Source organism: Arabidopsis thaliana, chromosome 4, assembly GCF_000001735.4.
Source record: "Arabidopsis thaliana chromosome 4, partial sequence".
NCBI classification, from domain to species: domain Eukaryota; kingdom Viridiplantae; phylum Streptophyta; class Magnoliopsida; order Brassicales; family Brassicaceae; genus Arabidopsis; species Arabidopsis thaliana.
The window spans coordinates 11,957,498-11,983,826 of record NC_003075.7 but is presented as its reverse complement, the minus strand read 5'-3'; the positions used below and the strand labels follow the sequence as shown (position 1 = coordinate 11,983,826).

Below are 26,329 nucleotides of genomic sequence, written 5' to 3'. Positions count from 1 at the left end.
CTTGAATTTCCCTTGTAAATAACCTTGTGAGCCCTCGAGTTATATAATGAATCATTAGATCAACAGAAAAACTAGTAGCTAGTAATTGTAATTCTTCAACACATATGAATTCGAGTCTCATCGGCTATTAATACATGAGTCATTACAGGTGTTATATGGAAATGGTTACATGGATTCAAACTTTTTAATCATCAGAAAAAGACGCAAAGTTGATATCAATATTTCATCTATAAGATACATTTTTCTATTAAATAATAAATTATTCCATGTTTGACAAAAGAAAAAATGATTGCATGTACGTAGTATTAGCTATAGAATTATTACGAAGATCTGATTAGTATATATACCAACATAACAAACCTACAACTCATCCAATGATAAGTACAAGAAATATCAATCACCTATGGTTATATGTAGAATAAATCTTTTACATACGATGGCTTTGTATTGTTGATGATGAATTTTATTTTATTGCTTTAAATCTTTGAATAAAACAACCACATCATTAATGTTATTTTGTACTTGTCATCACGGTTATAGTAAGATATAGTGTTGTGCGTTGAATAGACACTGGTTGGTCTATATTTATATTAATGTAGCCTTTACTTAATTAGTTGATAGTCAAACGATCCATTTGTCAAAATCATCTAGATCTAAAGGTGTTTCTTTGTAAAATAGTATGTTCATACACACATATGTGTATATAGGGAGAGACTAGGCATTGGAGAGAGTACTGTTAACAAGAAAGCGCGAAGATGTCGCTGACAATTCCAAAACCACGAGTGAGAGAGAAAGAGAGGGTAAAAGAAATGAACAAGAAGATAAGAGAGGCAGAGGCATCGCATGAACTGTTGGGAGAGATAAACACAAACTCCGATGAGTTAAAGAGATGCTCTTTGTCGGCTCTCTCATGATCTTCACCCCCTCTCTCCACGTGCCCTTCTCCTCCCACTCCTTTTTTCTTCTTACATCGATAAATTTTTCCGATCTATTCCAACCAATAAAATTAAGCAAGAGGTTATATCGAATCTACGTATAGTGGCATGGTGGTGATAGATCTAGGGCTAATAAGGGTGTAAAGTTATTCTAGGTTCATGTTTGATTCTAGTTGTATACATGTATGTATGTTCTTTTTTTCATCTGATGTTTTGTTTTTCTTAATTAAACGAATTTCAAATTATATTTGTAATGTTAGAGTGTGCTACTAAATACTAATGCTGCAGTAACCAATGTTGACATTAATAAGCGTTTGCGCCAATATATTGTTCTTCTAAACTGTTGACGTCACACACACGAAAAGGTATTCCTCATCGTTGACTTACATTTGATTCATTTAAAACGGAAAACATGAAACCTTATGTACGTCCTATTGCAGATTATGCTTAAAAAGAATGTGAACGTGTTACATGTACCAAAAAAAAAAAAAAGAATACATATGTACGTTCAATTGAAGATAATGATGCTTCTTTCTAACTTTAATAGTCTTACAATAATTGCTATGCAATTTTGTGCTTGATTATTCATTTTCAACCTACTATAATATTTTCTTTTTTTCAAAGAAGTGTTTATAGATTATTGCTTTGCATTTTCCAATAATTAGTTGGTTAGTTAATGATTCTTGATCCCATTACCAAAATCAATAAAATTATTGGGAAATGAGGTCACCCGAATTATTTTATCTTAAATACGAAAGGCATGAAACTTATCGAACAAAAGTATGTGAGTTCACGAGCTCTTAAAAAGAGAAAAGGACAGCTTGCTTTCAATCCCGAATTCTACGGATAATTAGTTGATTGGCGGATTTAATTATTTTGGCTTTCATTACTTTATAATGTAAGTAATCGAGGCATGGATATTGTTAAACACATTTTGATGTCATACTTCTATATAGATGATTTGGTAGTACTGTAGTTTGTTTTGCTAAAATTATTCGCATTTAACATTTAACCACTTTTTATTTCTTGGTTTTGAAAACCACCGATAAAAAAAAGGTACCATAAACGTTTATTCTATGAAATACTAAATGAAAGTTATGGTATAAAGAAATTGTTTCAATTAGTGTACCAAACTAGCAACCAAATCTTATGGAATTCATATCTATAACAAAAGTTTATGATATGTTTCGAAAATTTTGGAAAAAAAACACTATTTTTCTTTCAATATGATTTTGTTGTAGTAATTACAAATTAAGTTAAAGTTGGTAAATTAAGCTAATTAACAAAATCTAAATGTAAGACCCACGTGGAAGACACCTAATTTGCGTCAAACCTTGTCGTGCTTCTGCTTTTCTCACGAACCCAATTAATGGTCCCCTCCCCACCATATGTAATAAATAATTATGTATATAAATGTTGAGATGAATTTCTTAACTCTATATCAAGTGAATGTTAAATAATTTCTAACTTAATCTAATCTATAAGCGGTGTAAATATATCAGCTACCTTGTATTGTCAAAAGTAGGAATATGGTTCTTTTCATTTAAAAAAAAAAAAAAACTGTGTATCGAGATAGAAAGAGAGTTGAAGACTAATGTCAAACTTGGAGGGAGAGGCATGTGGGTTAATTAAATGATTTAAGTGGGTGCTTTAAAGGCCATTAAGACGGCATAATTGGAGACAAATTAAGCTAACGACAAACTAAAGCTTAAAGAAACCTCACATGATTTAAGGGTTCTTTTGATTATGAATCTCATTGTCATTATTACACATTGATATAATCACACTCAGTTTAGAAACATGGTTTCACCACTAACAAAGAAAAATCTGTCACTGTGATCTTAGATATGGTTGGATATGACTCCAAACATGGGCAATTTTGAATGTATTAAAGTAATTGTATTCTAAAAAAAGTGATCAAATATATTTATCCACAAAAGGGAGACTACTTATACTGTTTTAAAGAATCTGTTTGTTTTGAGGTGATAAGTTTAAGACTGTTATGTTGTATATATACAAAAATGTTTGTGTTGAGGAAAGTATTTCTAGACATGTTTCATATAGATTTTTGTTTGGATCAGTTTTTGACTTTTTGGTTTTGGAATTACAGTGATCGAAGTGAAACTGAATCTAAACTATAGTTTCTGTAGTGTATTTTCGTTTGGGTTCAGTTTCTAATATCATTAATCTCTAAATAGTTTTCCCTTTTTGGTTCAGCTTGGATTTTAATCTTGCTTTTATGATATAAAACAAAAAAACACTCATTATATAACTAAATGTTGAACATTGTCTGAAATGGAATCTTGCATGATAAACAATAATGGGCTTCTGAAATTAAAACAATAAAAACTTATTGGTATATGCAATAATTATAAGTTAATCGTCCAACTTTTCAGGAGCTCGTCAAGGGTCAAATTTCAATTAAAAAATATACTGAACGCTAATCTCTCTTTTGTCTATTGGCTCACCAGTATGTTTCCGAACAGCACTTGTCTTAGTTCTGCCAAACAGCAATTTTTTAGTTAATTATCTCTTCTTAAGAATAATTACTATAATACTTAAACCACAAGATAAACTAAAATATACGAACTCATGAGTTTTTCTAATCAGGTTTTGCTTTCCCAGCCAGATATGGCAGTTGTCCGAAGATATATGGAATATAAGATTCGCTCGCTATGGCTGGAAAAAAATTAAACCTAATATTAGGGTATTTCAACAAAAGATTCCTTTAAAGTTTGGAAAAAAAAAAAAAAAAAAGTGTCGTTCTCTCAGCAGAAATGACTAACAAATATTGTAGCAAAAACGTGTATTTCATGATGACCTAATTATTGAAGAGTTCATCATTAGTTTAATGATCATTTAGCAATAAATATCGAGAAGAATTTTTACCAAATATAAATCGAGAAGAATAGCTATTTTTTCACAGAAGTTTTTGTGGATTACTCTGGATTGTGACGTTAGATTTGGTTATATATTGCCAATATCGTAGAAAGGTGCAAACCTCCCGCTTTTGTAAAATTTATCGCAAACAACAGTTTACATTACTTGCTGCAGAAAAAAGTTTGCATTAATAAATGTTTTAGTCATACTTTAACTTTCTCGTGTTTATAATTTTCAGATGATAGGCATTGACAAAGAAAAACATTGACATGGATTATCTAATTTTTTTCTGGTCAAGGTTATATAATTGTTTAGAAGCTTTTTAGATTTTATTGGAGAAGGATTTTTGTTTTTTTGGAAGTTTAACGTCCATTAGAGAAATTAGGCAACAAAACATGTAAATCAATAATTTTATTATATAAAGTATGGTTTTTAAAGTTGCTAACTCATAAGATTGTGCCACGTGTCAGGTCAAACGATCAGATGTTTACATGTGTCATTCAAAATTTAACTTTTTTATTCTCTAAAAAAATAGAGAATCTTAAAAAGTAAACAAATTTACATATAGTAATTTATATGTCTATATATTTATAAACAATTAACATTTATTCAACAAAAGGAAAATTAACAAATTTGTCTTTAACTCATGTAATCATAAGTGAAAAATAGAACATTTTGAGAAAAATAGCTTAGCTTATAGGATTTAACTTTTCAATTATTTTTATTTGTTAATTTTAACTCATTTAATATTAATTTGCATGATGTAAAATTAACTCATTTACGGTATATGTAGAAAATATATTTTCAACAATGTTTGGTTTCTAAATATTTTTGTGGATTTCTTTTTTTATATTAATTATTAGCTCTAGGCGTTTGGGTATTCGGGTCGGGTATTTCGGGTTCGGGTTTTCAGGTTTAGAAGTTTAGAACCCGTTCGGGTAATTTAAGATTTTGGGTCGGGTTCGGTTTGGGTTCGGGTTCGGGTTCGAGTTTATTTATATATTGAAATATCAAATTTTGTGTGCAAATCTATTAAATTACTTGAAAATTTCAAAAAAATTCAAAACAACACGAGTAGTTTTGCTTGAATATATCTAAAAATACACAAAAATAACTAAAATATCCAAAAAAATTCTAATATTTTCTATATATAAGTATAAATATAACTAATATATACTTATATTTGAGATATGTTTGGATACCTATTCGGGTTCGGGTTTTGAAGTTTAGACCCGTTCGAGTATTTACAAATTTCGAGTACACCCGCCTAAATAGGCGGGCTTTATCTAGTGTAGTAGTAAATCAATACTACTAGTTAGTTAGTAATTTACATGTTTTGTTTCTTAATCTGTAATGGACCGGGATAGAAATGGGCCATGTATTTGGACCCGAATAAGTTTCTCAAAATATTGAATTAACTAGTTAAAGACTTACGGTATGGGCTATATATAAAGTATAAACGAATAATAAACTTTTCCGATCCGAAATCATACTTATTTCTTATCATCCTTCTGAATAAATGTTTCAGTAAAGTTGCAACTGATTATATGTAAAGAACAAAATGATTCGACGTAAGAATATATGTTGAATGCTAAATTCCTAATACCATATTCCATTTCACATTCTTTTCATTCTTTAATGTAGTCTCATTAACTATTTCAAGAATATGATCATTTCTGTTAAATAAAAAATTATAGCTAAAGTGATTCGCATAAAAAGGGAAGTAGCACTTTACAAGGTAAAATTAGCCGTATGGGTCGAATATGGTTCGGGTATAGGATGGAGTACCAAATTATTCATTTGAGTAATATTTAATTATCCAACTTATTCGAATCTTCAATCTTGTAGGTGATACTAAGTCGAATTGATGAGAAGTTAGATAGTGAATTAGATGTTCGGACCGACCCATTATCCGAATTTTTTCTTATCTCATATTTTATTGGATTATCGATTCCAATTCTCAAAGTGGACAAACCTAAATTTTGTTATCTGCTTTTTTCTTCTTAAGGTTCTGTCCAACTACCACTTTTTATCCCTAATTCCGGAATAGTGAAAATCCCCAAATCTTTATCATCTCATGAAAATTTACCAATCGTGCCTTTTATTTTTGTTCTGGGGTCCTCTTCCTTTTTAAGAAGCAACAAAAATAAAAGTTGAAATATCTCCAATCATCCTATAAAAAGTTGGTATTTTATATTCATAATATTTTCATTAGAAAATGATGCATTATGCAATTATTTGTTGCTTTTTGGAAAGAAAAATAGAAAGCCAAGGTCACGTATCTTTTTCAAACACATTTTTTCTTTTGTCTATGCTATTTGTGTGTTCAACTATCTCTTAGTTTTTTAGGATACTTAATTCTAATTTTATTATATTCTATTTCTGTCAGTATTAGCTAGTGAGAAGAAAATTCTGATTATATTATGATTTACCAACTGCCTATTTACTATTATAAGCAAGCTTTGTTTTCCACCATTGTTTTATTTTTCTTACAGAAAGACTATATAACTTCGTTTACAAAAAAATTACTTAAGTGAAATCCTAAATATGATGAGGGTGGAAGTTATTTATGTTAAATGCAATAACACACTTCCCCTTTAGACAAAAGGAAAAAAAGAAGAAGAGATTAAGGTCCCATTGAGGTGTTTGAAAACCCTTTAGACTTGTTATCGAAAAATGGCAACCACACACAAATTTGGTATATTGAATGATGTCAAACTTTTCTTGCATGAAAGTTTATCGTTTGCTTTCCCCTATTTCGCTCCTCAACCAAATATCCGATGTTTTACACGAAAGCTTATGTGCATACTCTGGTTCTCTGTAACGAAAGTCCATTTTATATTTAAATAGTTTTTTACAAGCATTTTTTTCCAATGTTAAATTTTGTAATATCAACTTTTTTTAATTTAATATTAGCTTAGTTTCAGAAAAAAAAATATGTAAGAATTTTAGCCAAAAAAGATAAGAAAATAATATTAATGTAAAAATATATATTCGTTAATTGCACATTTTCAAAAATAAAATAAAATTACTGTATTAAAAGTGGGAAATGGGAATGATATGGATTCATCATCACTAATGCACTTAAGGGTATAGAAACCCACCAACTTGTTAATCCTCTGCTTTTATTGGCCGTTACAAAAGCTTCCTCGAGAAAATTGATTCAACATTTATATTATTTAGCTCATCACTCTCTCACGGAACTCATGCTTTTAATCTACCTACTTATAAAATCCTCCACGCAAACAACAAAACCATTTTCCACTTACAATTTTTTTTGTCATCTTTATCAACAAACAAACAACTATCTCTGCAAATTTGGCTGAAACCTCTTAAAAGTTCTTTGCTCTGTTCCAAATTATCCATATTTTCTACTAACAATAATGTCAGAAACATCAAAGTCAGAGTCTTTAGATCCAGAAGTCTCTGAAGGGCTTTGTTCAAAGACCTTGATGCAGAGCATTGTTCATGAGCTGAAGCTGCAGATGAGAATTGGTTTGCCATTGGTGGTTATGAATTTGTTGTGGTTCGGTAAGATGACCACCACATCTGTGTTTCTTGGCCGTCAAGGTGAGCTTAACCTAGCCGGAGGTTCATTAGGGTTTTCCTTTGCAAACGTTACTGGCTTTTCTGTTTTGTATGGTATTTCTGCTGCAATGGAGCCTATTTGTGGCCAAGCTTTCGGAGCCAAGAACTTTAAGCTTCTTCATAAAACCCTTTTTATGGCAGTGCTCTTGCTACTCTTGATTTCGGTACCAATTTCTTTCTTGTGGCTCAATGTTCACAAGATCCTTACTGGTTTTGGTCAAAGAGAAGATATTTCCTTCATAGCCAAGAAATATCTTCTCTACCTTCTTCCAGAGTTGCCAATCCTCTCTTTTCTTTGTCCACTTAAGGCTTATTTAAGCTCACAAGGTGTTACTCTTCCCATCATGTTCACAACAGCTGCAGCCACTTCTCTTCATATCCCCATCAACATAGTCCTCTCTAAAGCAAGAGGAATTGAAGGAGTTGCAATGGCGGTTTGGATAACTGATTTTATTGTTGTGATTCTTCTAACTGGATATGTGATAGTCGTAGAGCGAATGAAAGAGAACAAATGGAAACAAGGTGGCTGGTTAAACCAAAGTGCTCAAGACTGGCTCACACTGATCAAGCTTAGTGGACCATGTTGTCTCACCGTGTGCCTTGAATGGTGGTGCTACGAGATCTTGGTCCTTTTAACCGGGAGGTTACCAAACCCGGTGCAAGCTGTATCAATCTTGATTATAGTTTTCAACTTCGACTACTTGCTTTACGCGGTGATGCTCTCTTTAGGCACGTGTGTGGCAACAAGAGTGTCCAATGAGCTCGGCGCAAATAATCCTAAGGGAGCTTATAGAGCAGCTTACACTACACTCATTGTGGGTATTATTTCAGGCTGCATTGGAGCATTAGTGATGATAGCATTTAGAGGTTTTTGGGGGTCTTTGTATACTCACCATGACCAACTCATCTTAAACGGTGTGAAGAAGATGATGCTGATAATGGCGGTTATCGAAGTTGTAAACTTCCCATTAATGGTTTGTGGAGAGATAGTCCGCGGAACAGCGAAACCGTCTCTTGGAATGTATGCAAATCTTAGTGGATTCTATCTATTGGCTTTGCCTTTAGGGGCAACTTTGGCGTTCAAGGCTAAACAAGGGCTTCAAGGGTTCTTGATCGGGTTATTTGTTGGTATATCTCTCTGTCTCTCGATATTGCTCATCTTTATTGCGAGGATAGATTGGGAGAAAGAAGCTGGGAAAGCACAGATTCTGACATGTAACACAGAGGACGAACAAACTTCACAAGGTTCAGGACAAGATAGCCACTCATAGAAAGTACTCACTGAGGTATCTTCTAGCTAGAGATGTAGTCAAATTTACCTTGTGAGAGTATTTATCTTCTTGATGTAACTGTAACTATGAATTGAGGATCCAAACTTTGTATTATTGTGTATAAAAGAAAACGCCCACCATGTAACTCGAACCAATGACCACAAGTCCACAAAGTTAAGAGCCTTGCGCTCTACCAACTGAGCTAGACGATGTCGTTGCGTAGGTAATTGAGATTTGAAGAGGCCCATTATTTTACATGTGTAAGTTACACAAAACCTTACCGGGCCTTAACGAATTAACTTTTGATATTTGAAATTATTGGCAAAGTATTTCAAAAAATGTTTTAGTTGATTGTTCTATATACCAAACGAAAATAAATATCTTAACCAATACAGCAAAATTATTGGAGTACAACCATTTTGTTCTTGGTGTTTTGGTAGACAAAGAACCTAAAAACATTGATTGTGTCTTGTGAGTGCCATGTGAATCGGAAACACATATCCGAGGAGAAGTGTGGGGCACTCAAATCTCCACTTAGGGTTAAAGCTTGACATTAATTAAGGTTGATTTGTATTTAATTTTCTTTGATAAATTTTGTGTTTTTTTTTTTCCGGGAATTTAATTGGTGAAATTACTTAGTCTTAAACGTACGACCACGTTTATCGTTTTTTAGATACGCACTCGGTTTGGAATTATTTTATGTTTTGTCAACGTTTATTAATTATTTATAGCGTTGAGTTTTTTTGTTAAGACTGTCATGCACTATTATTATGCGATATGTCAAAAGCCGGTTTTTGAATTAGACTCTTTCTTGTGATGAACATTCGTCGCATATATTATCAATCGGATAATTAGCTTTCTTTGGAGGCCGATTCTCTTAATTCTGATTGTTTCAAGTTTCATGGTTAAGTTGATCAGGATTCAGGAGAATTTGTATAATCCGTGTGTAGACTTGTATTTTGTTTCCTATAATGGATTTAAACTTTTGCTTGTATATACAAACATTCTAGTTTTCTGTTTTTTTGGAGTCAAACTTACAACATTCTAGTTATTCATGAGAAAATGAGATAGACTCATAAATTTTGGTATATGCGGAGAGGAGCATGAAGTCGTTCAACATCCCATGTGATGCATCATGCATGACCTTGTGATGATGTTCCTTCTATGCATAACACTATTTATATCTCTTCCATTATTATTTAATAAACATATTGTAATTTAATTAGGAAAAGGTGAAAAGTTGCATGATTAAATGACTTTATTATTAAACTGATTTTCTTAAACATAACTAGAAAACTAGAAAGTAGAAATCGAAGAATACATTTTCTTTAATTTTAATTAAAATAGCTGAAAATTCACTAACTCATGATTTCTTTGATGTTTTTTTAATAGCTCACGATCTTTTTCTATAAATGAATAGTCGAGAAAAAATCACATCATACTTTACTAATATGTTGATCATCAATCAAACGTGAATAAGAGAATCTCGTTAATTATCTGGAGCTTCCCTACAAGATTGGGAAATCTTAAGAATAAGTAATAACTTCTCATAATGAAACTATTTACAAAATTGAAAACTAGAGAAAATCTATAAATTGACAATTAAAGGTAGTTGTTGCACCTATTTTTTTTTTTTTTTTGAACAATTTAACTCAAATTTTTTGAATAAAAACACAACAACTATACTCCTAATTTTGGTATATGATCGTGATCAGGCAGTTAGTTGTCGCTGTAATCATCGAATTGTAAGGTTTATTTAAATCATAAAAATTCATCTTCTACATATCCTAAAAATATTGGCTACAGCTGTAATGTAAGAACGATATAAACGTATTATATTGATAAAAGTGATTAGAAGATGTCACTATCTTATAAATGTGTGAGTCAAATATTAAGAAAAGTGAATTATAAGAAATTGGCCGGTTCAAATGTCTGAACTTACAAGCCAAATAATAGTCCCACGCCACACTCTTCTCTTTGAAATGTCTTTGACAATTACTAATTTTTTAATTCATACTCTTCTTAATTGCGACTTTCACTTTAAATAAATTATCTCACTCATTAGTATCAGATGTGAATGGGAATTATATAAAGATAATGGAAGCATATTATTTTAATTTTTATTACTGTAATTCTGACAAGTGAGAAGTGAGAACTGTTGCATGCAGTGACTACATGTTCTGTCTTTGACCAAATCCTAATCCTCTCTATCTGTTCTCTAATATCCTCAAGATTTTTTAAAAGAATCTAACTCGACCTATATCGACGGCTCAGATCTGACACTATAAATAAAAAGATCCATACAACTAAGTGCGTTCCCACTTTCGTGGTTTCACCACTTACTGCGACGATTGCGGATATTTTTATCCTATAAGAAACCATATATTAAAGTTAAAAGTGAGTTTGACATCGAAGGAAAATATAGTTGATTACCTTCCAAACAAATGGATCCAATAAGAAGTATGAGTACTTATTAGAAAAAAAAAAAACTATGAAGTATCCGTATTAATTCTTCTAATTGTACATCCACTTATACAATAATTTAAACCTAAAGCTATGCTTTCGTCACGTACATATCATATTTTCTTGTGACAACAATAATCATACGCTAAAATCCATGTTCGATCCCGGATTCAAGTATAGATAAACGCATTATTATGTATAAGAAAATATTAAAACAGGCGTGACTCCATAAAAAGACGAAAACGCATCGGTGCTACAAGCACTCAAGAAGACACGAATCATGTCTTTCCATTTAAATAAGTCTCGAACCTTCACTATATTTTCACACATGACACTCTAAGAAATTTCAAGTTTATTTCTGAGAGTTTTTTTTGCTTTATTGCCGTTACTTAATCATTATAGAAATAATGATAAGAATTTAATGTTATAACAGAACGACGGTTACGAATTATCATCATTTAAGAGTAACATTGACGGTGAATATTTATGAAATATGTTTGTGTATCTTATGTAAAATTTTAAATAAATAAACGAGCTACACCGACCAAAGTCGCTCACATGTCGAATGGTACACGTAGGACCAACTTCTTCGACGCGCCTTCAACTACTTTTAAAGGTCGTTTCTTCTTGAACACATGATTTTTTTCCAGAAGTTTTCTTCATTTGTTCAACGCGTTTTAAAAATTTCATATCACCGAAGACTTTTATTTTCTCTTCTCGATTTCACCATTAACAAAATATTGTGAGAGTAAACTAATAAACACAATATGTTATGCTAAGAATTCAAAATCCTGTGTACATATGACATAAATTTTATATCTACCCTTTAGGTTTCATATCTTTGATTATTATCACAAGTGAAGTTGAAAATTGAATTGCTATTGAAATGTTTTTATCAAAACAACAAGCATGTACATGTGAGTGAAGGTCAAAAAAACATTCTTACATGTGAAATCAAATGTTTGTAACCAAAAATATCTGAGTGAGAACGTGAAATTTGGCGGGAAGACAACCGACATTCCGCGGGAACCGAAGTTATCAACGGCTGTTTGTTTGTTACTACGCAAATCCCGTATAGATCCTAACGGCGTTAATTCTTTTAACTCTTAACGGCGTTAAATTTACGGTTGACAAATCGCGCGTAAAAATCTTACAACTCTCACATGTGATCTGCCACGTAGGATCCTCCGACCAAAGTGTTGTTCCCTTTGCTTTGTTGTATTGTACGGCCAAACTCAATTGTTTTTTTTTTTTTTTGTGTAAAAAAAAAGGGAAGGTGGGTAAGAATCCAGGAGACAAGAACGGAAAGTCTATGAAGAAAGATTTGTTTTTGAAAATTCTAATGGTTTAGATTTTTCTTTCTATGGGAGGAGCCCAGAGTTTTCCAAAGCAGGAACAGGTCAGCGTCTGTTTATTTTTATTTTATTCTTTTCCCCTAACGCCTACTTGATATTTTAATTAGGAATACTATTTATATATATTACCATTTATTTCTTATCCTATTAAATTCTCTTATAGACAGACTTGGAAGTAACTCTGCCCCTGGAGAAAAATAAAGAGAGAGAAATAGAGAGAGAGACTCTGTAGAAGAAGCACATGAATTGTTCTGGTTTTATGATAGCTTTCTCTTAAGAAGAAGAAGAAGAAAGATAAATTAAAAGGGTGGTTCTGAGTTTTAAGGATTATTGTTTGAAACAAGAAGCAAGAAGAAGAAGAATTGAAGAATAAAAAAGATGGAGTTATCTGATTGCTCTAATGAATATGAGAAGCTCGTTGTTCGGATGAACATGCCCAGGTATTTTTCCTTAAAATATTTTTATTTCTTTTTATCTTATAATTTTTTGTATGTAAACGATTATCATCTTCTATGAACAACAAACAAAATCTTGATCCGAATCATCAGATTTTTGTTTTTCTTGTAATAATCGTCAAAACATGATTTTTGATAATATTTTCAAAACATGGGTTCTCTTCAAAGAAAATTTTATGCCTTTTTTCTTTGTTTGTTTTATGTTTAACCAAATTAATTTTTCACGAAATTGAAATTTAATCATCATAAGATGGGTTTGCTATAACAGTTAAGGTTTTAAAGAATTTTCTTGAATAAAAATAAAATCTCCAATTTTTATGGAAGGAATCGTCATATGATATCCTGGCTTTACCGTCATCTAATAGTATAATAAACAGTAAAAATCACAAGTCAATTTTATTGACAATTTCAATCGATTTATTTTTAAATTTATTTGATTTGGTTGTTTGATTCATACACACACAACACAAGAGTGAGTTTTAAAAGGATCACTGTCTGTTTGGTCACTTGCAGGGTCGTAATTGACAATGGAGTTTGCCCTAATTCAACTGTCGTCAAGGTTTTTACCCTCACGCAACCTTCCTCTGTTTTTCTTCGTCTTTTCTCTCTTTCCTTTTTATTTGAAAATGATTTTTATCATCTTTTTTCTTGTTTTTTTGTCCTTTTTTCAAAAAGATTGATAGTGCAAGAAGCCCAGGAATATTGCTTGAATCTGTACAACTTCTCACTGATATGAATCTCTGGATCAAAAAAGCTTACATTTCCTCTGATGGAAAATGGAATATGGATGGTAATTAATTATCCCTAATCTTACGCTAATTATGGTACTACTAATTAAGGAATTAGTAATATTTACTTGTTTGATTTTTTTCCTTTGCAGTTTTTCATGTGAGCGATCTTAACGGAGACAAATTAACCGACGAGAACCTAATCCGTTACATTGAAAAGGTAAATTAGTTAATCCTTAATTATGCAATTAAATTTGTGAATCTTATCGGAAAATTAAAGACTAGTTTTTTGAAAATTTTACAGTCTATTGAAACGTCTCATTACTGTAAAACGGAAGGGTATACGGGTTTAACCGCTCTAGAGTTAACCGGAACAGACAGAGTCGGTTTACTCTCAGAGGTTTTCGCGGTTCTAGCTGATCTTGAATGTGATGTTGTTGAGGCTAAGGCATGGACGCATAACGGCAGGATTGCGTCGATGATTTATGTTAAAGACGGTAACTCCGGGACACCGATCGACGGAGATTCCGACCGTGTCCAACGTGTAGAAGGACAACTACGAAATCTACTAAAGGCCGACGATGGTTACCAAAACGACACGAGGACATGTGTGTCTTATGGTGGCAATACACATATGGAGAGAAGGTTGCACCAAAGGATGTTTATGGACCGTGACTATGAGAAGAAGTTTGATATCGAGAAATCTCCTATCGTTTCGGTACAAAATCTTCCGAAACGTGGTTACTCTGTTGTGAACTTGCAGTGTAAAGATCGAATGAAGCTTTTGTTTGACGTTGTTTGCACGTTGACGGATATGGCTTACATTGTGTTCCACGCCGCGATTCGAACGGTTGGAGAAACGGCGTTTTTGGAATTCTATGTTAGACATAGTGATGGACATCCGGTTAGTTCAGAACCGGAGAGACAACGTTTGATCCAATGTTTACAAGCTGCAATTGAAAGAAGAACGGTTAAGGTATAAAACTATGATGAACAACTCTCATTTGGTTAACAGAACTTAAAACCGGTTGGTTTAGTAGCTTACTTACTAGTTATTACTCTTATGCAGGGTGTGAGATTGGAGTTATGCACAGCGGATAGACCGGGATTGTTAGCGGAAGTAACACGAATATTGAGGGAGAACGGTTTAAACATTGCTAGAGCCGAGATATCGACTAAAGATAGTATAGCGAGGAATGTGTTCTATGTGACGGATGCAAATGGTAACCTTATAGATCCCGAGATAATCAAATCGATTAGGGAGAAGATCGGTATCGATGATCTCAGTGTTAAAGAACCGTTCCCGATTAGTTGCCGAGAAGCGGTTGAGAAGGAACAACATATAGAACCGCAAGATCACCAAGGACGGTATGGAGGAGGGACAGTGTTGGTGTCACTTGGGAGTCTAGTGATGAGGAATCTATACCATTTGGGTTTGATCAAATCATATTTTTAACCGGGGTAACTAACCGGTCCATGTAGACCAATTCAATCGTGTTTGTCAACAACCCACGCGGTTGAATTGGTGTATCTGGAGCAGATAGTGAACCGGTTATGGATTTGGTTTGTGGGCAAATTTAATTTTATGTATATAAAATGTGGGAAGTTAGTTAAGAATTTGGTGGTCGGTCTTTCATGTTGGACCAATAGGTAGTAGAAGGATGTTAGGTAGAATCTTGGTAACATTTATTTTTTTCTCTGTACATATTTATGATATAACCTATCGTTGTTAGAAGATTAGTTTTGTCAATAGTAAATCAGTGTGTTGTATGTAAAATTAAATTAAATTATGGGGTTAGTGTAACGCAAAGGAGACAAGTGGGTCCTACATGTGTGAATCTTATTGATTCGTTTTTTTATTATATAATCTTTATCTAAGCATGCTTATAAAAAGACAACTACATTTCTTCAAGATGAAGATAACATGTGACCGATAGACAAAAGATTAAGAATTATGGTTAAGGATAATATAATATATTTAAAGTTTACACAAAACTATTGGCCATGGACATGTCGTCTCTATGACGTAAAAGCTACGTATTATTATGACAACTATGCTCATGACTCATGAGTCATTAACTTATGGACAAAATTGAAGTGGTTTAGTCATGTATGAAACTGAATTTTAATTGTTTGTATATCAATAATATTAATTTTTAGAAATGAAGGCAGCATTATTGTTCAAAATTGAATGAAGTCAAACAAACATTTGAAATTGGAAAAAATCGTACCTGTACTTGTATGCTGTGTACAGTTCTTTGTGAACTAATTTAGAAGAACAATCCAATTAGAAGTTAAGAGAATCTAACTTTACTGTTGGCTTTAAAAGGCAGAGTTGCAAACAGCTAAGGCATTATTGACCAATAAAAACCAAACACGAGACTTCTGACTTTGAATTTTGCACCAAACCGGTTCTTCTGACATGTTGCCATATACCGCCGGTTAAAGTTGGGTTCGCATCATATAGGGGTTATAGTATAGTTGACAAAAAAAAGTTAAGTAAATTAATAGTGTAAGTGGACTTTTATATAGGGCTTATGAGACCCAAATTTATAATATTGGGCCGTTTGCATTAGCTCATGGATGTTTAAAACTATATCGATTCTTGCATGTTGCACAGCTAATCATATTTTATCTATCGATGTTTAAGTTGTTACTCTTTGACATAATTTTATGACTCTGAAATAAGACACATTATATAACATGTAATTCAGATTTTGAGATGAGTTTTATCGTTTGTAACTATGTATTTAGTTTTATGTTTTGAGTTTAAGATTAAATTTTGAAATTATGAAATATATCTAAAGACACAATTCAAAGTAGAGTTTTAAATAGACATGATTTGCTGATGTAGATTTTAAAAAGGTGTACTGTGAATTTCTAACCAACATAAAACTTTGGAGGAAATGCACTTCGAGTTATAATTTTTGTTTAAAAAGCAAACGTATTCTTTATAAGCCCAAACAAATAGATTACTACTACTAAAATGCTTTTTCTTATCTAATCTTTATTTTCTTAATTAATTTTCTTTGTTTTCTTGGAAAGTTATAGTATGTATTAATCGCTACGAGTCAATGCTTTGTGGTCCCGATTTATATTATTTTTAAAAATTATGATTCATGATTACTTACCCTTTGTAAATTATTCAAACAAATTAAAAGGTAGACCAAACCTTGGAAAATACATTTCTTTGTATTATTAAATTGTAGTTTATGTGTAGATTAGCATATAATGTGATAAAATATTATTGTTGACAGAGGAAATGATACGATATCTTTTTCTTTTCTTTTTTTTTGTTCTCAAAATAAGACAAGTTGCTCTATAATTCAAAATGACATTAACTAGTTTGGTAGATATCATATCCTCGTGAGCTAAACTTGAGAAACAAAATGAAAAAAGGATATAACAGGAGATTACTCCTTCCCTTTCGCAAAGATTATATATCGTTTTAAGATCAATTCCATGACATAGCTTCAACAAATATCGTCTATTGTTAAACAAGCCTACTTGAATTTATTTTCATTTTAAATATACATCTTCATTCATACATAACACTGGAAAACAAACATTGAGAAGATTAACATCCCAAAATACTGATGAAATATCGACATCTCCTTGCGTTGTGGACCGTGGTCACATTATTAAACTATCATCTGGTTGTATGCTTCGACAATATATCAAAGTGTAGTCACTTATTCTGCTGAAACAAATCGCATTAGTAATAGTAGGAATAGGATCTGTCTTAGCTTGAGGATGGTTTAAGATATATATATATATATATATATATATATATATATATTATTTTTTTCTTTTAGTTAGCTTAGAAGTGAAATTACTTGCTTAGAAGCCGATATTTACATAAGTTGTATCGTCGAGATTTACGTTACTTTTTTGCAAAAATCATTTTCTATATATTTCCAAAACAACAATGATATAAAAACACCTTAAAAGAATGACAGAAAAAAAAAACAAGTCTTATCTGCAGGCCACATTTGTCTTTTAAAAAACAGAAAAAACTAAAAGTAATAATAATTTAAAACAAAAAAATTAGTATCACCCACTTTCCGTTTTTTTTTTTACTTTCTATTTATTATTTATTCTTCTCTTTTAAATTATTAATTTTCCCCATCGGATTCCAGCAAAAACACGAATTCCCATTTCTATAATATGACAAAAAGATATTATTTTCTCCAAATTAAAATATAAAATTGTGAGTTGTATTATAACGCCCCATTAAATACATTTCCTTTTCACGAAAACAATACATTTTCTTTTTCGTATTAATTTATTCAATATTAAATTTAAACGGACAGACAAGGAAAAAGTTAGGAAGGAAATGAACTAAAAGCCTGAAATAAATATTAAAATAATATATAGAAAACGCTTTATTTTCCAAATTTCAAAATCAAAAATATTCATTGCCGTCAAAAAAATATTTATTTTCTTATTTCATCTAAAACTACACAGCATAAATAAATCTAATTTTCCTCACTTTCCTCTCAAACATTTCCTAATTCCATCCTAATAATTTTCAAAGCTTTAATTCTAAGAAATAATATCTACAAGAAAATATTATCTCATGTATTTCTTCTTCCTCCTTGATTTTTAATCTGATTTTTAACCTTTGGATTTGGAAAATTATATCTTCTTCTGTCCCAAATCTATTTTTAGGTTTGTCAAAACGATTATTTTGTTTAATAATCGTAATAGGTATGGAGACTACCGGAGAAGTTGTTAAAACAACCACCGGGAGCGACGGAGGCGTTACGGTGGTGAGATCCAACGCGCCGTCAGACTTCCACATGGCTCCGAGGTCAGAAACTTCAAACACACCTCCCAACTCCGTCGCTCCTCCTCCTCCTCCACCGCCGCAAAACTCCTTTACTCCGTCGGCGGCTATGGATGGTTTCTCAAGCGGACCGATAAAGAAGAGACGTGGGCGCCCTAGGAAGTACGGACACGACGGAGCAGCGGTGACGCTATCTCCGAATCCGATATCATCAGCCGCACCAACGACTTCTCACGTCATCGATTTCTCGACGACATCGGAGAAACGTGGCAAAATGAAACCAGCAACTCCAACTCCAAGCTCATTCATCAGGCCAAAGTACCAGGTCGAGAATTTAGGTAACTATAGATTTTTAAATTTTTTGCTAATCTTGTGTCTAAATCTATGTTTTGTTTAGAACTGAATCTTGAGTTCTCGTGACTTCAAAAGTGTTTAAAAGAGATTTTTTGGGATCTTTCTGGGTCTTAAGTTGAAACATGCAAAGAAAGAAAGCTTCTACTTCAAGTGGTGGGACCTCTTATTACAACTTTTTGTCCGTACATATACGGTCATATATACATGTATATATACGGTATAATAATAATTGCATGTTTATTGAAGAGATTTTTGGTGATGTTGTTTTGTGCTTGTGAAGGTGAATGGTCTCCTTCCTCTGCCGCCGCTAATTTCACGCCGCATATTATTACGGTGAATGCAGGCGAGGTAATTATGACAAAATAAATATAGATTAAGAATGTGTTTATTTTTAGAGTAGTTGATGATTTAGTGGGTAATTTGGTTTTATAGGACGTTACGAAGAGGATAATATCATTTTCTCAACAAGGGTCTCTAGCTATTTGCGTTTTATGCGCAAACGGTGTCGTTTCGAGCGTTACACTTCGTCAGCCTGATTCATCTGGTGGTACATTGACCTATGAGGTACGGTTTCCATCTTAATCACTATTTGCATAGATGAAAAACACTGTTACCAAACTGTATTAATAAACCATCAATGTAAACAACCGAACCGGAATATAAAACCGAGTTGCCTATCCCTTGCTTTTGGTTTTCATGTAATTCTTGTTGATCATGACGAGTGCTTATGCTTTTTAAAGGGTCGGTTTGAGATATTGTCACTATCTGGAACATTCATGCCTAGTGACTCAGACGGGACACGAAGCAGAACAGGCGGGATGAGCGTGTCGCTTGCTAGCCCTGATGGACGTGTAGTAGGTGGTGGTGTTGCTGGCTTGCTGGTTGCAGCCACTCCTATTCAAGTGGTTGTAGGAACTTTCTTAGGTGGAACAAACCAGCAAGAACAGACACCGAAGCCGCATAACCACAACTTCATGTCTTCTCCATTAATGCCAACTTCTTCGAATGTAGCTGATCATCGAACCATCCGTCCCATGACATCTAGTCTCCCGATCAGTACATGGACACCGTCTTTTCCTTCTGATTCACGACACAAGCATTCTCATGACTTTAATATCACTTTGACGTGATTTCTTCCTTGAAGAACTCGTAGATCCTCTGTATTTTGGTTTCCAGTTTAGGGCTCTACATGTTAGACTCTCAAAGTCTAGGTGTTATGTTGGTCTGTCACTTAGGATTGTCACTTAGGATTGTTAGACCATCTCCATCAATGGTTTCTCATTGAGAAACTGTTCAATATAAAAATAAAATATAATCAAAAAGTATGAGAGAGAGTATAATTAGTCTCTCAAGTGAGAAACTCTAAGACACCTACAAAAACACTTGTATATCATCTATTGGTCATATATTATTTTATTGTTAAAATTTAATTATATAACTAATATTTATTAAAATACTAATATCTTTTTTTTTTGAGAAACCAAGAAGATATCTCACTGATGGAAATGCCTTTATTCCAACTTTCTATTCGGTTTATTCCGCTCTTGGATGTAGAAATTGAAACTTGCTCCCAATCTCTTAACCGGCTACACATTCTGATTTATCCAAACCAGGAAGGATTTTTTCAAACCAATGGTGATTGATTAGCAAGATGCGAAAGATAACACATAAAACCACATTTATCACCGCCCATGCTTTGCGTGGGCGTAACACTAAAATTGTATATTTTGCATGTTCTTGAAAATTTGGTATGAATTAGCTAAGCCATTAAGTAAACTCTGAAAGCAATATAAATAGATGAAAGCAAACGAAACTGATAACAAATAATTATTTTTATCTCCAAAAAGGGTCCATTTGATATATATTTTAAAATGTATACATAAAGTTTACCTTTGTTGATGAAAAATATAAAATTCTTTTTGATCAATTTGGTTTGCTTAACACGGCCTTAAAACTAATATAGTACTTTTTATCTTCTTGAAAATTTGTTACTAATTTGGAATGAATTAGCTAAATGGCTAAGCTAATTTATACCAAATTAATAGCAAAGTTTGAAGAACATGAACAATGTACAATACTAGTGTTAAAGCCTATGCAAAGCATGAGCCGTGATAAATGCATTTTTGTATGTTCAGTTATTATTTTAATTTGTACACAATCGAACCACCATTTTGTCTTTCTTTTTCAACATAAGGTACTGTTTTCCAGTTTACATGCTGCAATGTGGTTGCCGGTTGGCATTGGAGACACCTTTTGATTCTGCTGCTTCGGTCTATGATCTTGCTGCCGGCTAAAAAACTACCTACAGCTGCAACCAGCAGGCCAGCGACACCACTGCTTACTACACGTCCATCAGGGCTAGCCAATGACACGCTAATCATGTCTTCTCCAAGGCCAACCTCTTCGAATGTTGTTGATCATCCAACCATCCGTCCCACACCGTCTTCTCTCCCAATCAGTACATGCCACATGGACACCGTCTTTACCTTCTGATCCACGACACAAGCCCTCTCATGACATCAACCTGATTTCTTCCTCATAAAATCCTCTGTTTAATCACTCTCTCAAAGTTTAGGTCTGATGTAGGTTGGTAACTTAGGGTTGTTTTTCCAACTTCTTCTTCAGTTTCTTCCACTCTTGGATGTAGAAGTTGATCCCTAATCTCTCACATTCGGTTTGATGATCCTAACCGAAACCGAAATCTGTATTCCCCGACATCTCAATGATATGAACCCTCAACCCAGCTACACCCAAGTGTCTTACACAGTTTCTTCTCTTTTATACTGTCTCTAACAGTCCTGGCATCGTCCCATCTACCAACAGACGAATATATCATAGCAAGATGCGAAAGATAACCTGTAGGATCTGTCTCGAGTTTAACGCAGTGACTGCACGCAATCTCTCCAAATTCAACGTTGTTGTGTAACCCACTGGCTAAAAGCAAAGCTCCCCAAACTCCAGCATTTGGCTGCATCGGCATACTCTTGATCAGCTCATATGCTTCTTCTAGCCTCCCGGCTCGTCCCAACATATCCACCATTATCCCATAATGATCAGCGGAGGGTTCCAAGTTGTGGTCTTTCATGGAGTTAAAGCATTTGTAGCCTTCTTGAACAAGACCTGAATGGCTATACGCTGATAATAGTCCTGTGAATGTTACTACATTTGGAGGGATCTTCTTTTCAATCATAGCTGTAAACAAACTGTTTGCTTCTGTGGCCATGCCGTTTATCCCGCAGCCCATGATCATAGCAGAGTAAGAAACTGTGTCCTTTTTGTTTAGATTGCTGAACATTTTGAATGCCTTGGCAAAGTCTCCGCCTTTCATGTAAAGATCAATTAGAGAGGTACTTAAGAGATCATCGATCTTGATTCCATGTTCGGTTATATATGACTCAACCCATGTACCAAAACTGGTATTACCCAACTGTGAATTAGCTGATACAACACTTGAGAGTGTGATCTCATCCGGCTGAATATATGAATTCCTTTCAAGCATCTGAGCGAATAGCTTCAGAGCATCCTTTGGCTTGCCGTTTTGAGTATAACAAGCTATCATGGCATCATAGACGAGTTTGTCTTTCTTAGACATCAGTCTAAAGAGCTCCTCAGCAGACTGAACATCTCCCAATTTTGTGTACCCTGAAATCATTGTAATCCAAGAGACACCATTCTTCTGGGGCATTGCATCGAAGTAGGTTCTTGCTAGTTTCATTTCCCTGCAATTCACATACCCGCCTATCAATATATTCCAAGAAGCCGGACTTTTCAAAGGCATTGCTGAAAACAAAGAGCATGCATTGCCCATGTCACCTTTTTTTGCATAGCTCGAGATAATCAGATTCCATGACACAGCATCTTTCTCAGGGATCTTGTCAAAGACTCTGCGAGCCTCATCTAGTTCCCCGCTTTCCAGATACCCGTGTAATAGCGAGTTCCACGAAACTGTGTTCTTCTCAGCAATATCATCAAACGCCTTCTTTGCCAGCTCAATGTAACCAAGTCTAGAATACAAACCCACCAGACCTGTCTGAACATAAACACAACCACACAATCCATTTTTCAGAGCCTGAGCATGAATCGGTTTACCATCAACCATATTCTCCATTTTACCACAGGCTCTTAACACTGAGGTTACAGCATGTGAACTTGGAGGAATCCCAGAGTTATGCATATCAATATACACGTCAACCGTTTCTTTAAACTTCCTATGCTGGCTTAAGAACCGAACTAAACACCCCCAGGAGAAAGAATCATGACCATTAAACCCCTTGAGGATTCTTTTAACATAGGTTACAATATTCCTAGAGAACTCTTTAGTGAAGTGAAGAGTTTGGTGAACCAAGATGGGTTCAAGATGGTTATAGCGGTTCACTACTAACTGTGCATGAACTTGCTTCGCCTGTTCAAGCACTACACATCTTTGAAGGAAGAATCTCAGCTTAGAATCCAACATTTGTGAAACAAACTCTAAAACCAACACAAGAACCAATCTACCAAAGACCTTCCACTATCAAAACAATCGTCATACATTACATTGATGCCTCAGTTCCTAATTTCAGCTCTTTTCTAGAGAAAGTCCAATAAGTTTGTGCTTGATGCACCGAGTCAAAATTTTAATTTCGAATCTAAAACTTTACGGTTTATATCCTGAATAATATAAGAAAGGCTTCCTAAAATAGAATGAGAGCAATTTTACCCGAAAGAGAGAGTATGAGGACTACAGTGATCGCCGAGTAGTGGTGGAGGCGTCGGCGATAGCGACGGCAACTTCTCTCTGTTATAAACCTGTTTGGGTTTTGCAATTCGCAGAAGAAGAAGATACTTCCTAAAGACTCTGACTCAAACAGAAGGTTTGATCTCTCATTTTTCTCACAATTATAATTCAAAAGTCAATTTTCTGTTATTTTCTCGAAGTGTGTATGAATTTTTTCCTCATAAATCAATAATTTCGTAGAACCATATCCATCTATCGTCACAAATATATACACACTTATAATACAATTTCATAAAGTACAAGGTTCCCTTATTTGATGAGAGTGGAGCAAAACACAAACTAAAAAATATTATGTGCCACGCTCAAAAGTGTATACTTTGGTCTATCTCATTGCACACATACCAATATGTTCCATATCCTTCTTGTTCTCCTCATGATTTTCCCAATCAACTGAGCGATGCACGATCCGATCAAATTCGACGACGGAATTAGGCTCGTTCTCGCTGGAGAAATCCCGGCGAACGAACCTCCGGTTTCAGGAGCTTTCTTTCTCATGTAGAAGCTTCTACTGCCTAATTCTCCAATTATTTCTCTTTTCTCCAAACCTGAAAATTACATTACATCAAACTTAAGTATATTTTGATTGTCTTAACCATTCAATTATGTGACAAAAAAGAGAGGTAAATCGTTAGGTTTAGTCACCATTTTCTTTATTATAGGTTATATAACTCAAGAATTATGTGATGTTTCTATGTTCACATGAGCCATGAGTAGTTTTGATATTTTCCATAACCGTTGGTGATTAAAGCAAAACTAGATATCATGGAGTATAGATATTTAATCCAATCAATCTACGTCAAACTGAAAACAACTGATTCAAAATTTCAACCAAAACATCATTTGTGCTTTTATTTTATTAATTCTATATGTAAAAACAATTATTATTTTTGGATAATTAATATATCTTACACTGGATGCTGAAATGTGACTGATGCAATTCAAAGGCAGAATCTCGATCGAGTTTTGGAGTTCTTCCTTCTTTACAGTACTTGTCAACGACAATTTTGATCGTTTCTTCGACGTTGCAACTCAGTTTAACCATTGCTCTTACCGGTCCAGGACTTCCTTCTACTGCTACACTGATTATTACTTTTGGTGCTTCTTTTGTATTACCCTGTTTCGAAAAATAATAACAAAATGAGGTTCTCTGATTTTAGAAATTTAATAGAAATGTCAATTTTTGGTATATTTATCACGATCTGATAACATGAACTGGAGAACTGACTCTAGAATTTGCAGCTGAACTTAAAACTCTTTGTTCAGCCTATATAATGGTTATATTGAAATATTTTATAATATTAGGCTTAAACTGTAAACTTTTAAATCTTTGTGGACTAAATGATGAATTCTCTTACAGAGTTGAAATCATGAATTTGTTGATTTGAAAAAATAGAAGCAAACGACTCTGACCTCTTGATTGATCGGAGATGAAGACGAGGGCGAATATAAGTTCAACAACGACGGAGACGAAGCGAAAACCTCAGAGCGAATCCTAGGCAAGTAAACGATCGGTTTTGTTTCTTCTTCCATCGGTAAACCTCTCATCGGCGATGGTCGCCGCAAGTGATTACTCTGTCCGTCGCGGTGGCGATTAAGACTCGGCTCTGAGAAGCTTCTCTCGAAAACCTTATTACTCGATTTAGAGCGATTATTCTTGTCGGAAACATATCTGAAAGCTGTTCGTCTTGTTCTGGAGCTCCGACCTCCATTTCCTACAGGATTCGAAACTTTTCTCCGGTGAATCGAATCAGACATTTCGTGAATGATGATCTTTGCTTAAGGAGGAGGAAGAAGAAAAAACAATTGAGAGGTTTTGGTGGTTTGCTTGGCAAAGAAGCGAATTAAGAGTTATTCTCTGCTTTTGCTTTGCTTTACTCTTTTATTATCTTCTTTTCTTTCATTTGTATTTTTCAAATGTTTTTCCAAATCAAATTGTTTTTTTTTTTCTTTTTAACATAAGTGTGGATTTTAACATTTAAATTCAAACCGACCAAAAAAAATACACGATTAAAGGTAGTAATATAGACGTGGTTCTTGTAATATAGTATTTATATTTCCTGTCGACGATCGATTCTTTTATAGTATGATATCTTGTGCTGATTCTTACGTACTTGTGTTTATTATAGTAAAATAGAAATGCGTTGAATTGTAGCACTGTATTAGATTAAAACTTCTATGTAATTATGGAGCTAAAATGTTTTCTGGTTAGCATACGGAGTATTTTTTAAAAAATCTATCCTTATTATGGATAAAATGTGTTGGAAAAAGGCAATAATATACTTGTACAAATGAATATAAATTTCTTGATGCATTGTTTTAGAAGATTACTTGGGAGACTCACAATCCTATAAAGTGTAAAGGAAACAAAACTATTGGATTTGTAGAAAAGTTGACACGTTAAACAAGAAAACGAGAAACCCAAACAAGTTTCGTAAAACACAAAAAATCTAAGGTGATAGTGAGAAGCACATAAACAAATGAAAAAAAACACATAAACAATTAGAGAGGAGGGAGACTCAACTAGTATCATCAATTCATTAAATTTTACGAAAGTGCTGAGTAATGGAAGTAATATAAAAAATTTATAACCAAAAACAAGAATTCATCAACGTCAAGAAAAAACAACATAAAATAAAAAGGAGAATTTGTGTGGCTGAGATTGGTCCGAGGTTTGTTTCCACTGTTAAAAGAAAGAACTTTTGGGCTTGATTTAAAGTCATTAATGGTGTGGTCG

The 26,329-nt window shown here is 33.5% G+C and overlaps 5 protein-coding genes, 1 non-coding gene and 1 pseudogene across 9 annotated transcripts; 4 read left to right on the top strand and 3 right to left on the bottom strand.

The window, feature by feature from the left end:
- The first annotated feature begins 6,977 nt into the window (after positions 1-6,977).
- Positions 6,978-8,796, top strand: AT4G22790 (MATE efflux family protein). Its single transcript, NM_118408.2, has one exon — positions 7,079-8,796. The coding sequence runs from the start codon at positions 7,199-7,201 to the stop codon at positions 8,672-8,674; it is 1,476 nt and encodes a 491-aa protein (NP_194010.1). The 5' UTR covers positions 7,079-7,198; the 3' UTR covers positions 8,675-8,796.
- A 12-nt stretch (positions 8,797-8,808) lies between these two features.
- Positions 8,809-8,886, bottom strand: AT4G22785 (annotated as a pseudogene).
- A 3,583-nt stretch (positions 8,887-12,469) lies between these two features.
- Positions 12,470-15,555, top strand: ACR7 (ACT domain repeat 7). 2 transcript variants are annotated; one of them, NM_001341561.1, is made up of 7 exons: positions 12,470-12,536; positions 12,656-12,932; positions 13,461-13,506; positions 13,623-13,737; positions 13,828-13,895; positions 13,980-14,651; positions 14,745-15,551. In NM_001341561.1, exons 2-7 carry the CDS (start codon positions 12,871-12,873, stop codon positions 15,129-15,131), a joined length of 1,350 nt encoding a protein of 449 aa, NP_001328982.1. In that variant the 5' UTR covers positions 12,470-12,536; positions 12,656-12,870; the 3' UTR covers positions 15,132-15,551. The 2 variants fall into 2 exon arrangements, with proteins under 2 accessions (NP_001328982.1, NP_194009.2); NM_118407.5 differs by lacking the exon at positions 12,470-12,536 and having other exon boundaries at positions 12,624-12,932; positions 14,745-15,555.
- A 2,502-nt stretch (positions 15,556-18,057) lies between these two features.
- AT4G22770 (AT hook motif DNA-binding family protein) lies at positions 18,058-20,248 on the top strand. Of its 2 annotated transcripts, NM_001341560.1 has the most exons (5): positions 18,143-18,256; positions 18,386-18,802; positions 19,099-19,166; positions 19,251-19,382; positions 19,559-20,214. In NM_001341560.1, exons 2-5 carry the CDS (start codon positions 18,388-18,390, stop codon positions 19,946-19,948), a joined length of 1,005 nt encoding a protein of 334 aa, NP_001328181.1. In that variant the 5' UTR covers positions 18,143-18,256; positions 18,386-18,387; the 3' UTR covers positions 19,949-20,214. The 2 variants fall into 2 exon arrangements, with proteins under 2 accessions (NP_194008.1, NP_001328181.1); NM_118406.4 differs by having other exon boundaries at positions 18,058-18,802; positions 19,559-20,248.
- Positions 20,249-20,664: 416 nt separating this feature from the next.
- AT4G22760 (Tetratricopeptide repeat (TPR)-like superfamily protein) lies at positions 20,665-23,598 on the bottom strand. Its single transcript, NM_118405.3, has one exon. It carries the CDS (start codon positions 23,272-23,274, stop codon positions 21,538-21,540), a length of 1,737 nt encoding a protein of 578 aa, NP_194007.2. The 5' UTR covers positions 23,275-23,598; the 3' UTR covers positions 20,665-21,537.
- Positions 20,749-20,926, top strand: MIR5017. The gene has a single exon (NR_142093.1). It is a non-coding gene; the product is annotated as a microRNA ath-MIR5017 precursor (primary transcript).
- A 157-nt stretch (positions 23,599-23,755) lies between the features above and the next one.
- AT4G22758 (PPR containing protein) lies at positions 23,756-25,699 on the bottom strand. 2 transcript variants are annotated; one of them, NM_001203873.2, is made up of 3 exons: positions 25,006-25,699; positions 24,505-24,709; positions 23,757-24,140 (listed from the first exon to the last, which is right to left on the bottom strand). In NM_001203873.2, exons 1-3 carry the CDS (start codon positions 25,348-25,350, stop codon positions 23,923-23,925), a joined length of 768 nt encoding a protein of 255 aa, NP_001190802.1. In that variant the 5' UTR covers positions 25,351-25,699; the 3' UTR covers positions 23,757-23,922. The 2 variants fall into 2 exon arrangements, with proteins under 2 accessions (NP_001328093.1, NP_001190802.1); NM_001341559.1 differs by having other exon boundaries at positions 23,756-24,709; positions 25,006-25,538.
- Positions 25,700-26,329: the final 630 nt, after the last annotated feature.

What these genes read in the sequence shown, in the direction of transcription:
- AT4G22790 (NM_118408.2), top strand. Translation starts at nt 7,199, where the DNA reads ATGTCAGAAACATCAAAGTCAGAGTCTTTAGATCCAGAAGTCTCTGAA.
- ACR7 (NM_118407.5), top strand. Translation starts at nt 12,871, where the DNA reads ATGGAGTTATCTGATTGCTCTAATGAATATGAGAAGCTCGTTGTTCGG. An exon ending in GTTCGGATGAACATGCCCAG is followed by an intron (nt 12,933 to 13,460) that starts GTATTTTTCCTT and finishes GGTCACTTGCAG; the next exon opens with GGTCGTAATTGACAATGGAG. An exon ending in TAATCCGTTACATTGAAAAG is followed by an intron (nt 13,896 to 13,979) that starts GTAAATTAGTTA and finishes AAAATTTTACAG; the next exon opens with TCTATTGAAACGTCTCATTA.
- AT4G22770 (NM_118406.4), top strand. Translation starts at nt 18,388, where the DNA reads ATGGAGACTACCGGAGAAGTTGTTAAAACAACCACCGGGAGCGACGGA. An exon ending in TTACGGTGAATGCAGGCGAG is followed by an intron (nt 19,167 to 19,250) that starts GTAATTATGACA and finishes TTGGTTTTATAG; the next exon opens with GACGTTACGAAGAGGATAAT. An exon ending in GTGGTACATTGACCTATGAG is followed by an intron (nt 19,383 to 19,558) that starts GTACGGTTTCCA and finishes TGCTTTTTAAAG; the next exon opens with GGTCGGTTTGAGATATTGTC.
- AT4G22760 (NM_118405.3), bottom strand. Translation starts at nt 23,274, where the DNA reads ATGTTGGATTCTAAGCTGAGATTCTTCCTTCAAAGATGTGTAGTGCTT.
- AT4G22758 (NM_001203873.2), bottom strand. Translation starts at nt 25,350, where the DNA reads ATGTCTGATTCGATTCACCGGAGAAAAGTTTCGAATCCTGTAGGAAAT. An exon ending in CATCTCCGATCAATCAAGAG is followed by an intron (nt 24,710 to 25,005) that starts GTCAGAGTCGTT and finishes TTTTCGAAACAG; the next exon opens with GGTAATACAAAAGAAGCACC. An exon ending in GTCACATTTCAGCATCCAGT is followed by an intron (nt 24,141 to 24,504) that starts GTAAGATATATT and finishes TGTAATTTTCAG; the next exon opens with GTTTGGAGAAAAGAGAAATA.